The sequence below is a fragment of the Scyliorhinus canicula genome, chromosome 19 (genome assembly GCF_902713615.1).
Source record: "Scyliorhinus canicula chromosome 19, sScyCan1.1, whole genome shotgun sequence".
NCBI classification, from domain to species: domain Eukaryota; kingdom Metazoa; phylum Chordata; class Chondrichthyes; order Carcharhiniformes; family Scyliorhinidae; genus Scyliorhinus; species Scyliorhinus canicula.
In genome coordinates, this window is record NC_052164.1 from 60585755 (window position 1) to 60601687 (window position 15933).

Here is a 15933-nt window from a genome sequence, read left to right on the forward strand (position 1 = left end):
TACTCTCAATCTCCCGTACCCAAAAACTACAATCCAGGTTCCCATGCCCCTGCTGAATTAGTTTTAAACCCCCCCAAAGAGCACTAACAAATCTCCCCCCCAGGATATTGGTGCCCCTCAGGTTCAGATGTAGACCATCCTGTCTATAGAGGTCCCACCTTCCCCAGAAAGAGCCCCAGTTATCCAGAAATCTGAATCCCTCCCGCCTGCACCATCCCTGTAGCCACGTGTTTAATTGTTCTCTCTCCCTATTCCTCGTCTCACTATCACGTGGCACGGGCAACAACCCAGAGATAACAACTCTGTTTGTTCTCGCTCTGAGCTTCCATCCTAGCTCCCTAAAGGCCTGCCTGACATCCTTGTCCCCTTTCCTACCTATGTTGTTAGTGCCAATGTGGACTACGACTTGGGGCTGCTCCCCCTCCCCCTTAAGGACCCGGAAAACACGATCCGAGACATCACGTACCCTTGCACCTGGGAGGCAACATACCAAACGTGAGTCTCTCTCGCACCCACCATCTTCTGTGGTTTTGGATTTGTTTTTGTGCTCTTCCCTTATGATTAACAAATCTTCTTCTTTAGCCTCGGATTTGTTATTGAGCTCTTCACTTTTTATTAACAAATCATCTTCTGTGGTTTTGGATTTGTTTTTGAGCATTTCACTTTTAATTAACAAATCATCTTCTTTGGATTTGGATTTGTTATTGCGCTCTTCACTTTTTATGCTGCAAATTGCTAGTTCCGTGGTGCTGCGCAAGTTATTTTCAACTTTTTGTTGAAGTTCAGGTATTGTTGTGTCTTTTGAAGTAAAAATGTCGGAATTTGGACCTTTAAGAGTCTTGATGTGGAGATGCCAGCATTGGACTGGGGTGAGCACAGTCTTACAACACCAGATTAAAGTCCAACACGTTTCTTACAAGCACTAGCTTTCAGAGCACTGCTCCTTCACCCGAGGAAGGAGCAGTGCTCCAAAAGCTAGTGTTTGTAAGAAACCTGTTGGACTTTAACCTGGTGTTGTAAGACTTCTTTAAGAGTCTTGTTTGTGATTTTCGGGCATTTCCCTTTTAAGTGGGTGCGGTCTGAGTCTTCTGATGTCATGGCACTCGGATAGATTTCCCCAATGCGTCTTTTCTCAACTGCGCATGCGCGGCTTTGGTTTCCTGCACATGCTCAGAACAGACTTTTGCCGGTTTGCATCTTTTGTTGATGTGTACATGTTCGGACAGCTTTGAATTAGAGGCGCCATGATGAAGAAGCTGGTTTGAATGCTGAGACTCCATTTTAAGTTTCTCAGCCTCATGGAGAGCATTCTTTGTTTGTGAAAACTCAAGGTACTGATTATTAAATTTTTCTTGCGATCTGCACTTTTCAAGTGCGATTTCCAGCGTTAAACCTTTCTGTTTTAATAATCATTGTTTGAGTATCGCCTCACCTATTCCCTGTATAATTTGGTCTCTGAGCATTAAATGTCTTAAAGCAGCATAGTTACAGGTGTTACAGTGATCTTCAAATTTTCCGAGTATCACTTTCAATTTAGTTCTGTCTTCATCTTCCAAGTAATTAAAGGAGTTATAGATTTCTCTATCTTGATGTCCTGCTAGTAGCAGTGCTATTTTCCTTTCTTCAGAGGCGGTGTTGCCCATAGTCATCGATGAATCACAAATCTAGCAGACACTGCTGATAGTTGCCGAGGTGAACATCTTAACTTTTTTGTTTTATTCATGCAAGGGATGTGGTCTATTGCCCATCCATAATTGCCCTTGAGAGGGTATTGGCCGGCTATCTTTTGAACAGCTGTAGTCCATGTGGTGTATGTACACCAACAGTGCTATTAGGGAGTGAGTTACAGGATTTCGGGCCCAGCAACATGAAGGAATGGCAATATATTTTCAAGTCAGGATGGTGAGTGACTTGGAGAAGAACCTCCAGATGGTGGTGTTTCCATGTATCTGCTGCCCTTGTCCTTCTAGGTGGCAGCGGTCATTGGTTTGCAAGTTGCCTCTGAAGGCACCTGATGCATTCCTGCAGTAGATGGCACACACAATTGCCATAATGCAGCAGTGGTGGACAGAGTGAATGTTTGTGGAAGGGGGACCAATCAAGTGGGCTGCTTTGTTCTGGATGATGTCAAGCATCATAAGTCTGAGCCGAACTCATCCAGGCAACAATCTCACTCCTGACTTACCCCTTAGATGGTGGACAGCCTTAGGGGAGTCAGGAGGTGAGTAACTTGCTGCAGGATTCCCAGCCTCTGCCCTTCTCTTGTAGCCACAGTATTTATATGGCCAGACCAGTTCAGTTTCTGCTCAATGGTAACCTACCAGGATGTTGATAGTGGGGGATCCAGTGACGGTAATGCCATTGAATTGCATTTGGGCAGCACTGCTGCCTCACAGCACCAGAGACCCAGTCAATTCCGACCTTGGGTGACTGTGTGGAGTTTCACGTTCTCCCCGTGTCTGTGTGCGTTTTTCCTGGGTGCTCCGGTTTCCTCCCACAGTCCAAGGGCGGAATTCTTCTCTCCCTGTAAAAATCGGGAGGGCCATCATGAACTTGGCCGAGTTTCACGACGGCTTCGGAGGCCGCTCCTCGCCCCCTATTCTCCCCTCCCGGTGGGGCTTGGAGCGGCGCTCCGTAACTCTCGGCCGTCGGGTGACGCGCCGAGGGTGACGCGACGGTGGCGCCTATGTGACGTCACCCACGCATGCGTGGTGGCCGTCTTTCCCCTCAGCCACCCCGCAAGACGTGGCGGCTTGATCTTGTGGGGCGGCGGAGGGGAAATAGTGCGTCCGATTGAGACGCCGGCCCGACGATCGGTGGGAACCGATCGTGGGCCTGTCCCCTCCCGAGCACAGTCGTGGTGCTCATTCCCCACCAGGCCCCCTACAAGGCCCTCACGGGGGGCGCCAGGTGGTCGTGAAATTAGTCAGAGGGCCCTCCTGCGATTCTCCCACCCGGCGTGGGGAGCGGAGAATCGCGCCCCAAAGGTGCACAGGTTAGATGGATCGGCTATGCTAAAATTGTCTCTTAGTGTCCAAAAGATGTATGGGTTAGGTGGGTTTATGGGGATGGGGCAAGGTAGTGGATCTAGGTAGGGTGGTCTTTCAGAGGGCCATTGTAGACTCAATGGGCCGAATGACCTCCTTCTGCTCTTAGGGATTCTATGATTTTATAAATGTCAAGGGATGATTTTCTGTTGTCGGAGATGGTAATTGCCTTGCACATGGGTGGCGTAAATGTGACTTACCAATTTTCAGCCTGAGCTTGGATATTGTCCTGTCTTGCTTCATTTTGACATGGACTGCTTCAGTCTCTGAGGAGCCACAAACCATGCCTAACATTGTGCAGCCATTCTAGAACATCTCCACCTCTGACATTCTGACGAAAGAAAGGTGATAGATGAAGCAGCTGAACATAGTTGAGCTGAGGACACTCCTATCACAATGTAGAAGTGCCACCTTCCAACCTTCATTTCATGATGTCACCAACTGCACCCATAGACCATCTCTGCCTTGGTGATGTCACCCTGACCCCCACCAGCACCTGAGCCAATGAATCGCTGCTTAACAGTAACTGGAATCAAAGTCAACTGATGGACCTTGGAATATGTTGAGGTTGGCATGGCTGGAAACCTAGCCAACAGCTGCTGGTTGAAAGGCTGTGTTGATGCATAAGGTCAAGGCATTGAATAATTTTACATTGTATTTCATTTAAAGATGTGATTACAAAAATAATTTGCAATTTGTGAAGGCTGTTAGAGTGTTAGAACATAGAACATAGAACAGTACAGCACAGAACAGGCCCTTCGGCCCTCAATGTTGTGCCGAGCCATGATCAGCCTACTCAAACCCACGTATCCACCCTATACCCGTAACCCAACAACCCCCCCCCCCTAACCTTACTTTTATTAGGACACTACGGGCAATTTAGCATGGCCAATCCGCCTAACCCGCACATCTTTGGACTGTGGGAGGAAACCGGAGCACCCGGAGGAAACCCACGCACACAGGGGGAGGACGTGCAGACTCCACACAGAGAGTGACCCAGCTGGGAATCGAACCTGGGACCCTGGAGCTGTGAAGCATTTATGCTAACCACCATGCTACCCTGCTGCCCGCAAAATTATGAAATTCTGTTGATTTTATTTGGACACATCCTTTTGCAAAATACTCGAAACACCAGTGTACAAGGCTATGGACCAAGTGCTGGAAAATGGGATTATAATAGATTGGTGTTAGATGGCCAGTGCAGACACGAAGGCTGAAGGGCCACTTTCTGTGCTGTAAAACCGCATGACTCTACTTTAATTAAAATTACCTTCATTTATTTCAGGAAGCTGAGAGTCTGGGTGCGGCTGAGTTGGGGCAAGTGAGGGAGAGAGAGCTGAGTGGGAGATAGGGCTGAGTTGGAGATCCAAATATAGCGCACGACCTAAATAAAAAAAAACAGAATTCATTCTGGGCAAGATTAGAGGGGTCGTTTCCAGCACTTGTAGTGCTATGAACATCCCCACAATCTGCGGCACTCTTTTTCTTTTCAGGTCTTGTTCGGAAACCACTAACATAAGGTGACCAACAAATCTGTGAGCAGGTATATGTCATCTGGAATTAGCCTTTCTCTATTCTGAGCAGAGATGGTTGCACAGCCATTGTATTGGACAAATGACCACACAACCAGTATGTTAGTTTAATTATTATTTATTATTTATTATTAGACCCAGTCTTGGTGCTATGTAATAATCTACATGCGGCTACTTATTAAACTACACCGAACAACTAAAATGACCTTTACTTAACTTCTAAGTGACCAGCTCTGTGCAGGGCAGACAAGGCCTTTATCTGGATCCTCATGTGTGTTGGCTGGAAGTCTTCAGGTTCGTCTTGGCTGTGGATCATCCTTCAGGTAGCGATCGCAGGTCCTTGAACTTGGCTGGTTGATATTCTGCAGTTGGTCGGAGCAAAGTTCGGTCTCAAAAGAGGCCGGTTGCGCAGTTCTTCTTATCCCCCCAATCTTTTGCGCCCTTTTGGGCGGTCCCAACTCAGGATTCAATGAATTAATAGGGTTTTGATCACCATAATCGATTCTGACCAATTGGGGACGGGTACCTCGCAGGCTTGGGTGGGTCCTAGTTGCTATTGTCCAAGGCATGGATGCACTTCCATGTCTGCTACTGTTGCTATATTTCGATCTGTGTCCCATTGTTCTGGCGAAATCAGTTTTTGACCTTGAGCAGGTGTGAGTTTCTGTTAGGTCTGGTTTCCCTTTGCACAATACACAGGGGCTGTGTACCATCTGTGTCCCAACCTTACTATAATTCCCATTATCCTTTGCGGGCGGCCATTTTAGATGACCACAGTTTGTTCTGTTCTTTGGTGGGGGTGGGCGGGTTGTTCTCTTAGATTGAACTTAGGGTGAGGTTGTTTTGTTTGCACTAGCAAGATGGTTGGGCGGGGGGCAGGGGAATCAGTGGAGGGTAGGATCATGGGTGCCATGGGCAGGGCTACCAGGCTAGCTGGGCGGGCTAGTTCACGGAAGCACAGTGGGGGGTGAGTAGGTGGTTAGTGGCGGTATGGGGTTCGGGGTTGTTGTTCTGAGGACTTGGCGGGAGGGGGGATGAACTGCTGACAGGGAAAAGGCTTCTAAAAAGTGGTAGGTGAAGGAACAGACTTTATTGCTGGGAGGTTGTCGAGACAGAGGGCGGGATTCTCCAGTCGCTGACACTGAAATCGCATTCACTGATCAGTTGGAGAATATCCGTTTCTAATCAAATCGGGGGCGGCGCCGCTATCAAGGTGCCTGAGGCCGACCCCCGATGCTCTGTCCCCGAGTGGCCGTATTTGTGATGGCATCAATCGCGTGTGCTGTCCTTCGTCTGGAACTCAGCGTTGCGGCTGCAGACTCAGCCCACCGTCGCCACAGTCGGGGGCGGGCTGATCCGCAGGCAGGGTTTTTTTTTTCAGGGGCTGGGGACACTGTTGGGGGGTAGTCCGGATCTCGCAAGCCAGCCAAAGGAGGGTGCACTATTTTGCAAGCTGGGACCGCCCGCGGCTGGCGCCATGTTGCACGGCGCGGCTGCTGCAGACCGTCGCCGTGCGCATGCGCAGCCGTGGTCCCGGCAATTCTCCGGGCCATATCGGTAGCTCGAGCTGGATGCTCTACGTTACCGGCATGCTGGCCACCAGCCAAGCGAATCTTCGGGCATAAAACGTGACGGTTCCCACGCCGACTTGAGCACATACCCTCAGAGTCAGGAATCCAGCCAGTGTGAGGGAATGGAACGAGTCAGATAGTGCCAACACAGACATGGTGGGCCAAATGGCCTCCTTCAATGCTGTAGACATCTAGGATTTTGGTGAGCCCTCTCATCGAAAACCTTACTACATTTTTGTCTCAGACGTTGACAGACCATTTACATTCTTGTTATTCTTTTTATTGTAATAAATTTGTGTTCCTTGTTTATTTCTTAAACAGGATTTAACCAGTGGGCAGTGTCAATTAAACATCACCAGTGAATAAACATCGCAAGATAAGTCTTTCAGTAAAATCTGCAGCATGATATCTCATTTTCATTTACATTTATTCGTGGAGGTCTTCGAACTTTAATGATGTGTTAGATCATGAATTTCTATCACATTATAATGAGGCTCAATGCTCTCTTTTTGTGGTTGAGCTCGAGAAGGTGGTTTTCAAATAGTCCGTTGGAAGGAAAGTGGCTTAGTTGAAACGTCAGCTGATGATATGAGCAGGGCGTTTGTGTGATGAGCCCATTCGCTCCCTCAAACTCTCTCCTACAGAGAATCGGCAAGGGACAAAAGAAGATAGAGCCAGAAAGTTAGGATATTCCTCCCAGAGCAAACTGATTGTCATTCTGTTGGGGACAGAGGAAGAACAATTTGTTAGAAGGATAAATGCTGGGTCTGGGATTTTGCAGAAAGCAGAGGAACTTTAACCTCTGTGTGGCTAATTAAGTCCCCCCAAACCAGAACCATTTTGAAACGCAATGGAGTCCAGGGCATCCTGGAGTGAGAAGGTTCAGTTCCCTGACACTGAATTTCAGATTCCATCCATGTTATTTTTAGTAATTGACAACCTTGTTGGCATTGCTGGAAAGGCCAACCTCTATTGGCCAATCCTAATCGCCTTTGAGAAGGTGGTGGTGAGCTGTCTTCTTGAACTGCAGTCCATCTGGTGAAGGCATAGTTACTGTTAGGGCAGGAATTTTAAGGTTTTAATGAAACAGACAATATAGTTCCAAGTCAGGAAGTAATGTGGCTTGGAGGGGAACGTGTCAGTGGTGGTGTTCCCTTGATTCTGCTGCCCTTGTCCGTTTGGGTGACAGAGGTCAGGGGTTTGGAAGGGGCTGTTGAAAGACCGCTGTTGAGTTGCTGCAGTGCATCTTGTAGGCGTTATATGCTGCAGCCACTAGAGGGAGTGAACATTGAAGGTGGTGGATGGGGCCCCAATCAAGTGGGCTGCTTTGTCCTGGATGCTGTTAAATTATTTGAGTATTGGAGTTGCACTCACCAAGGAAAGTAAAAAGTATTTTCTTGCACTCCTGACTTATGTCTTGTAGATGGTGGACAGGTTTTGGGGAGATGATGCTGAATTCCCAGCCTCTGACCTTCTCTTGTAGCCATAGTATTCATATGGCTGGTCCAGTCCAATTTTACTGTCCTGAGACATAGTATCAATTGGAGGATATGGTAAAGCTGAGAGTTGGGGATAAAAGTAGCTGGCAGAGGAATGGTTAGAAAGTGGGCAGGTTAAAGGTGTAAATATGAGGACAGTGAACCTTTTTAGACCCCAAAAGAAGTTGCTTTGGTTTGTGCGACATTGGCAGTTTCATATCCATCTCAGTATGAGGAAAACTGGTCATTTTGGCACGCTAGACCACAGATCCAACCAGCAGTTCAATAGCCCAACACAACAGAAGATGTCCCTATGGCAACTGAGTAGGGCTCCTAGGTATTCTGGGAACCACGAAAACCAGGATGCTACAGGACAAGATTAAATCACAACCATAACGATTCAGTTTGGCAAATTGTCTTCTGCTTTTTGATGAATATGGTGTGAGAGCACAGAACCACATTATGTTTGTTTTTAGATATTTGGGTGACAACAATCCACACATTTTACTATTTGCATAATTTATTCACATTTTATCTTTACTGATTTGGTGCACAAAAATCAAATGCAGTCAAACTCATTGGGACCTTGGGCACAGGATATAATTGTTCAAAGGGGAACGTGAGTTTGGGGTACAGCGTTTGTTGCAAGTACTCTCCCCTTTCAACCAAGAAGTGATATTTGGAGCAGACATTCTCTGAGATGTTTAGTTTAATTTCTGGCTCATAGATCTTTGAGCTAGGTCCACCTACACTTCAGGAAGGGAGGCGCCACGCCCTCTGTCTACTGATGTGTGTCTGGTCCTTGCATATTATGAACCGAACATTGGATGGCCCCCTGACTGGAGTAAGTAAGTGCATTGAAGCAATTACACTCTGAGCTCTCATCAAAACCAGGGCAAGTTCCAATTGAAGGCCCAGACCTGAAATGGTAATTTGGGCCGAGATTTCCCGGCCTTGTCCATAGTGGGAGCCGTCATGAGTGAGGACAGAAAATTTGGCCTTCCGGACAAAACTCCATTCACTTTCGGCACCACTGGAAAATCCCATCCAGCGAATGAGGATGGAGAATTTCGACTCTTCACCTGATGCTGTCGGACCTGCTGAATAATTCCAGCAATTTTTGGTTTTGTTTCAGGTCTCTGTCAATCCTGGTGATTTCCTATTGAAATACACACTGATGTGAAATGAAATGAAAATCGCTTATTGTCACAAGTTGGCTTCACATGAAGTTACTGTGAAAAGCCCCTAGTCGCCACATTCTGGCGCCTGTTCGGGGAGGCTGGTACGGGAATTGAATCGTGCGGCTGATCTGCCTTGGTCTGCTTTCAAAGCCAGCGATCTAGCCCTGTGCTAAACCAGCCCCTAATGGCTTTTGTTATTCCTTTGACGGAAGATTCTAGATGGTGTTGGAAATTTAAAGCACTGGTTTATTACCACACTGATTTAAGTGCCTGTTCTGTTACAACATCGCCCCCAGAATGCGCGAATCACATTTGAGTCAAATATCTTCCCACAAGAAAGACAGAATTGCATATATATTCGCAACATCTGGTCATCCCAAAGCACTGTACATCCAATTAGATACTTTCGACGTGAAGTTATTGTATTAACGTAGGAAATCTGGCAACCAATTTCTGCACAGTAAGATTCCACAAACAGCAATGTGATAACGACAAGAACATCTTTTTTTTGTTATATTGGTTGAAGGATAAATATCAGCAGAACATTGGAGGTGACGCCCTTGCTCTTCTTCAAAACAGTGTTGGGATCATTTACATCCACCTGAAGGAGCAGACAGGGTTTTATCCGATAGATGCACCCCCAAAAGTGCAGCACTCGCTTGGTACCACACTGTGGTGTCTGCCTAGATTCTTGTGTTCGTATTCTGGAGTGGCACCTGAACCTGTAACCTCCTGATTCAGACATGAAAGCGCTAGCACAAAACCACAGCTGGCAACACCACACCAGCCATCTTCATCACTCTCTTAGATGATTTGTTTCTTGTGGTCTGGTCAGCTTCTGGGCAAATAATGTGGCAGAGAGTTGGTTCATCGGACAGGATGAAGATCAGGCGGAGCATTCCATGTGACGACACTGAGAAGAGACTGCTGACAGAAGGTAAATGCAGTCAGGATCATGGGAGAAGAGAGCCTGGGACAGCAGGGAGAAAGAATTCTCCTGTGAGACCCTGCTCCTCCTCCAGGATTTTTCACTAACCTTAGTTGCCTTACTCCAACTTTGTTCACTGGCAAGGTGACCCTGCTCAGCTTCCCCTCTTATAGTTGGGCATAAACACCGTGGGGTCGCCTGTGCATCACTGAACCCTGATTTATATTTTACAATTAGGTTCCTGTCTGACAGGAGCCTCAACTGTCACCAATAATCAACGGGTGCCAGAATTGGGAAATTGGCAGGAATGGGGAGGGATATGGAGCATTTTACCTGCTCCCTCCATTCCCTTCCTGCTGATTAGGCAGGGTCACAATTGCCCTTTTTTCTGAGGATGCAGATGTTAACTGTGGAACTGATCCAGGAAGAACAGGGAGCGTCCCCCTCAGTGACATTGCTGAAGGGGCCTCGCATATTGGGAGACCTGAGGCCATTGATGTTAGAGATAATATTCCCAGTCTTCCTAAAACTTTAGTTTGGAGTCTATTTTTGTATTTGAAAAGATGGGAGGCTTTGAATGCTTAACTTTCCTTCCTTTATGTGTCCTTGGAAGTGAATTGTGTTGTGCACGTCACAGTCTTCCATACATCCCAAACACACATTCATTGATTGTCAAATTAAAGCGGTTGCTATGGACCTGATTTAACAAGGCCCCAACCCCTGGATTGCTGATAGAGCCAAGGACCCCAATTGCCCAGCCAAACTGGAGTGTGCATTGGCAATTTCCTCTCTCTCAAACACAAACAATTCTGTTTTAAATCATTTCAAAAATTCTTATAAAAATGCGTTTCCTGTAATCAATACTCCACATATCTTATTCACAAGTTCTTAAAGTTTCATGGCATTGTGGTACCTAATCTACGAACACATATGGCAGCTGTGTTTTCCACATATTTACCTGAATAACATGGTGTGTTGTGAAAGACTTTTACTATTCCACCATACTGGAATGTTACACTGTGGTATACCGAAGGTGATTAGGTAGCACAAATGCAAATGAATGGGGGAAGAAGCAACACTTAAAACTCTGTGAAACACTGTAAACTATGATTAAAAAGTTATTTACATCTTTGTACACATTTTCCCATGCTCTGTCACCAATTTCTCATATGCTGTCACAGCAGCTCATGTCTCTTACAGAGGATACAAAGCATTGGCTTGCCAACTTTAAACAGAGATACCTTAAATTAGCACAGCCCAGTGTGTGTCAAGGAGGCTGGGATTGCACAGCCCAGTATCTGTGTGTGTGAGGAGTCTAGGACAGGGCTCAGTATCTGTGTGTGTGAGGAGTCTAGGACAGGGCTCAGTATCTGTGTGTGTGAGGAGTCTAGGACAGGGCCCAGTATCTGTATGTGAGGAGACTGGGATCACAGGGTCCAGTATCTGTGTGTTGAGGAGACTGGGATCACAGGGCCAAGTATGTGTGTTGAGGAGACTGGGATCACAGGGCCCAGTATGTGTGTGTTGAGGGGGCTGGAATCACAGAGCCCAGTATCTGTGGGTTGAGGAGACTGGGATCACAGGGCACAGTATCTGTGTGTTGAGGAGGCTGGGATCACAGGGCACAGTATCTGTGGGTTGAGGAGACTGGGATCACAGGGCACAGTATCTGTGGGTTGTGGAGGCTGGGATCACAGGGCACAGTATCTGTGTGTTAAGGAGGCTGGGATCACAGGGCACAGTATCTGTGGGTTGAGGAGGCTGGGATCACAGGGCACAGTATCTGTGTGTTAAGGAGGCTGGGATCACAGGGCACAGTACCTGTGGGTTGAGGAGGCTGGGATCACAGGGCACAGTATCAGTGTGTTGAGGAGGCTGGGATTACAGGGCACAGTATCTGTGTGTTGAGGAGGCTGGGATCACAGGGCACAGTATCTGTGTGTCGGGGGGTTGGGATCACAGGGCACAGTATCTGTGTGTTGAGGAGGCTGGGATCACAGGGCACAGTATCTGTGTGTAGTGGAGGTTGGGATCACAGGGCACAGTATCTGTGGGTTGAGGAGACTGGGATCACAGGGCACAGTATCTGTGTGTTGTGGAGGTTGGGATCACAGGGCACAGTATCTGTGTTGAGGAGGCTGGGATCACAGGGCACAGTATCTGTGTTGAGGAGGCTGGGATCACAGGGCACAGTATCTGTGTGTTGAGGAGGCTGGGATCACAGGGCACAGTATCTGTGTTGAGGAGGCTGGGATCACAGGGCACAGTATCTGTGTGTTGAGGAGGCTGGGATCACAGGGCACAGTATCTGTGTGTTGAGGAGGCTGGGATCACAGGGCACAGTATCTGTGTGCTGTGGAGGTTGGGATAACAGGGCCCACATTTGTGTTTTTTGGGAGCTGGGATTGCACAATCCTAAATCTGAGCGTACAGGAGCTGGGACCATCGGGCCCAGGATCTGAGTGTTGAAGAAGTTTGGATCACGCGACCCAGTGTTTGTGTGCTCAGCAACTATGCTCCCATCCAGTGGTTCAGTATTTGAATCACACTTGCTGCTAATGTTGAGAGTAAATGTACTTTTCTGTGCATAACTGCCTGAGGGAGCTGAGGCTCTAACTGGAAGGCAGCAAGAGGAATGGGGAGATAGGGAGGGCTGAGAAAGGAACTGAACTTTGCAACAAGATTGGCTTTGGCTAGACATTCAATTTAGAATTTGCCTTATAAAGGGCAGGAAGGCCTGGAAAACCCCATTGCCTTCCTGCCCTGCTCCCTCTCTTCCCCTTGCTGTGTGATTTGAGGAGAGACAGAGGCTCACTCACATTAAGCTCCGCCATGCACCATCACTCCGTGAGTGTGCACTGATTTCAGAGCAAAGTCTAGTGCAAGGATTAGTGAGCCTTGTACCAGTGTAGCTCACTGTGAGGCCTGTAAACAACCAAGCCATTGGACCTGACCTGGCTGAGTTGATGCAATAGTAATCTTTATTGGTGTCACAAGTAGGCTTGCATTAACACTGCAAGTTACTGTGAAAATCCCCTAGTCGCCACACTCTGGCGCCTGTTTGGGTACATTGAGGGAGAATTCAGAATGTCCAAACTGGGGCTGAGATACGGGGTCAGCCATTCAATCTGGCATCAAGACCTTACACCTATCTGGGTTGCCACTTGGTTGATCCTTGATCCAGATGTGGCTAAAGGAGATGTGGATCCTTGTGGAGCTGGGTGCGTTAGATCTGCCTGTTACCAGCAGACACAGGTGAGGTAAACCTAGCTATTACAGGACTCTGACCCACCATCATTGAGTTCAGCTCAGTACTCAGAGTCACCAAGTGAAGAAGTAAGTGGGCTTGGAGTCTGTCGCAGTTCTGATGCCTAGGCTACTCGGTGTTGCAATTGCGCAGTTCCAAGTTGATGAGGGATCAGGGAAGCTTGGCCGAGGAAGAATCCACCTTAAGAGGAAGTGCCCTGTTCAAGGCTCCACCTTCAGGGAAAGCACAAGAGCAGAAACACAGCTGTAAAGCTGGGAGTCGACGGTGCCAAGTCACCGCTAGTCCAGGGATTAGACGTGGGTCTGCATCCGCCTCTGCAGTGGCCGTGTTAAGTCTGAGTTCTGCGAGGAGGAGTGCGAGTAGTGAGAGGAGGCTGAGGCCTTGCTGGCCTCATCGAACTGGACCGAGCTGTCCTGCTTGCTGTTGCTGCTGACGCTGCTGTTGCACTGGTTGTCCAGGAAGGAATTGCTGTCACTCATGGAGCCTCGTTGATACTCCCGCTCGCACAGCTCGATGGAGCTGCTGCCGTTGCCCAATACGAAACGCTGCCCATACTCGTACATGCGGTTGGCTGCACTCAGTTGTGTGTAGAGGGTGGAGAAGGACATGCCCGTGGGCACCCGCTGCTTCACATTGGGCCTCTGGTCAGGTGGGCACCCCACAGGGGCAGTGTTGCCAGCTGGCCGAAGATCTGGGAAGGTACGGACGCTGTAGTAACCATTAGTGGGATCCTGTGAGAAAAAAGGAAATTTAAGTATTAGCAAACAAAATCTGGTTTGAACTGCTTTAGTCTGATTGACATTCGAATGCATGAAGAAAGGTCTATTTAATGATGGCTGGCAATCAAGGCAGGTTGTACTGATAAGCATTGGTTACCAGTTAATTGGATGAAAAAAGCCAAAAGCCTGCTTCAGTCTACCACCGTCTAGCTGAGGGAGTTTACATTAAAAGAACTTTTATTTCTCCAGCTCCTTTAATGATCTCAAGAACCACAAAAGTGCTTTGGAGCCAATTAAAAACTTCTGATGTGCAGTAACTGTAATAAAGGGAAATGAGGCAGCCATTTTGTACACAGCAAGATGCCACAAACACGATATGTCAATGAGCAGATGATCTGTTTTTGATGGTGTTGTTTTAGAATAATTATTACTCTTATTGATGCCCTCTTTCTAAATTGTAATTCAGCTGTCAGTTCCTGTTAAATTTGAGCAATATAGAAAAAATATATAATGGGGTGCAAGGATCCTGTTTACCTTACAATCAACCTTAATAAGGTTGATTTCCCTCAGGAATCTGGTCATTTTATTAAAACTGACAATCTGGTGATTACTTCATTGCTGGGATCTTGCTGTGTGCAAATTAGATTTTTTAATTTGTTCACAGGGTATTGGCAACGCTGGCAGTATTAGCATTTGTTACCCATCCCCAACCGTCCTTGGTGCTATCAAAGGAGCCTTGGTGAGTAGCTGATGCATTTACTTTTTTAAAAATAAATTTATAGTACCCAATTAATTTTTTCCAATTAAGGGGCGGCAATTTAGCGTGGCCAATCCACCTACCCTGCACATCTTTAGGATGTGGGGACGAAACTTACGCAAACACGGGGAGAATGTGCAAACTCCACACGGACAGTGACCCAGAGCCGGGATCGAACCTGGGCCCTTGGCGCCATGAGGCAGCAATGTTAACCACTGCGCCACCGTGCTGCCCTGCTGATGCATTTACTACATTACATCAGAGACTATAATTCAAAAGTAGCACATTAGTCCCTGATTGGTTTTGGGATATCCTGCAACTATGAAAGGAGCTCTAGGGTGAGATCGACCCAAAAAGTTAAGCGGCACGGACAGTAGATGCCGGAAGATCGCACTTCCAGGCAGAGTCGCGATGTGAATCCCACCCATTGTGGGCGGGATCACTTTCAGACAGATCTGCATATTTGAGTGAGACATCGAGTCTCGCTCTATTAGACGTCCCCGAGATCTAACCAAGGCGTGGGATCTACCCACCCTTGCCTTCGAGAGCTCTGGCGAGGGCCGTTCAATATTGCTCCCCACAAAAGGGGACCAGACAGAATGGCACTCGTGAGGGTCTCTCAGGGGATTGGAGGCCCCCAAGTAGCTTGCCCTATGGGCATGATGACACCCTAGTACTGCTGGTGCCAACTGGGAATCCTGGCAATGCCAGCCTGACACCCTGGCAATGCCACCTGGGTGTCAGCCTGGCATTGCTAACATGCTCAAGTGGCATTGCTAATGTGCCAAACTGGAATTTTTCACGTGACAAGGATTGGGTCCGGGGGGTGCCGTGTGGGTGGAGAGTGTGGTTGGGGGGTGAGTCAAGGACCCCCTGAAAGGTGAGGTGGAGCTTGGTGGGGGGGGTTTAGGGGTCGTGTCGGGGGGGAGGTTGATCGGAGCTCCTCAGTGCAGAGAATGGGACTATGTGTGGCCTTGGCCATGCATTCTCCACTGAGGCCCCCGATCTACCCGAATAGCTGTTTGATAGCATGGTGTTTCTCGGCACTCCAAACTCTGAGAGACACCCAGCTATGGGACTCTGTTTCCATTCGGATAGATCGCGCCCATAGAAATGCAAGTATTTCCCTTTTATCTCAAGATTGAGATTGATTTTGTTGGGTAATGGATATTATGTGGAGCTAAAACAGATAAATGCTGTTGCAGTAGAGATCAACCGTGATCCAACTGAATTCTAGAACAGGCTGGAGGCACCAAACAGCCTCCCCTCTAATCCTATATTACTTTTCACCCATCCACTTATTAAATATATAGTAAGAAATCTTAAAACATCAGGTTAAAGTCCAGCAGGACTGCGCTCCGAAAGTGAGTGATTTGAAACAAACCTGTTGGAATTTAACCTGGTGTTGCAAGATTTCTTACTGTGCCCACCCCAGGGCAACACCAGCATCTC

At 47.7% G+C, this 15933-nt stretch overlaps 1 protein-coding gene across 2 annotated transcripts in view; it reads right to left on the bottom strand.

Annotated features, from left to right (window-relative positions):
• Nucleotides 1–8130: 8130 nt before the first annotated feature.
• The window catches only part of kirrel3a (kirre like nephrin family adhesion molecule 3a), a 991443-nt gene continuing 983640 nt past the window's right edge, over nucleotides 8131–15933 (bottom strand). For both annotated transcript variants that reach the window (XM_038778399.1, XM_038778398.1), the window contains one exon: nucleotides 8131–13736. In XM_038778399.1, the coding sequence (XP_038634327.1) occupies nucleotides 13296–13736 (441 nt within the window). In that variant the 3' untranslated portion in view covers nucleotides 8131–13295. The remainder of the gene's footprint in view (nucleotides 13737–15933) is intronic.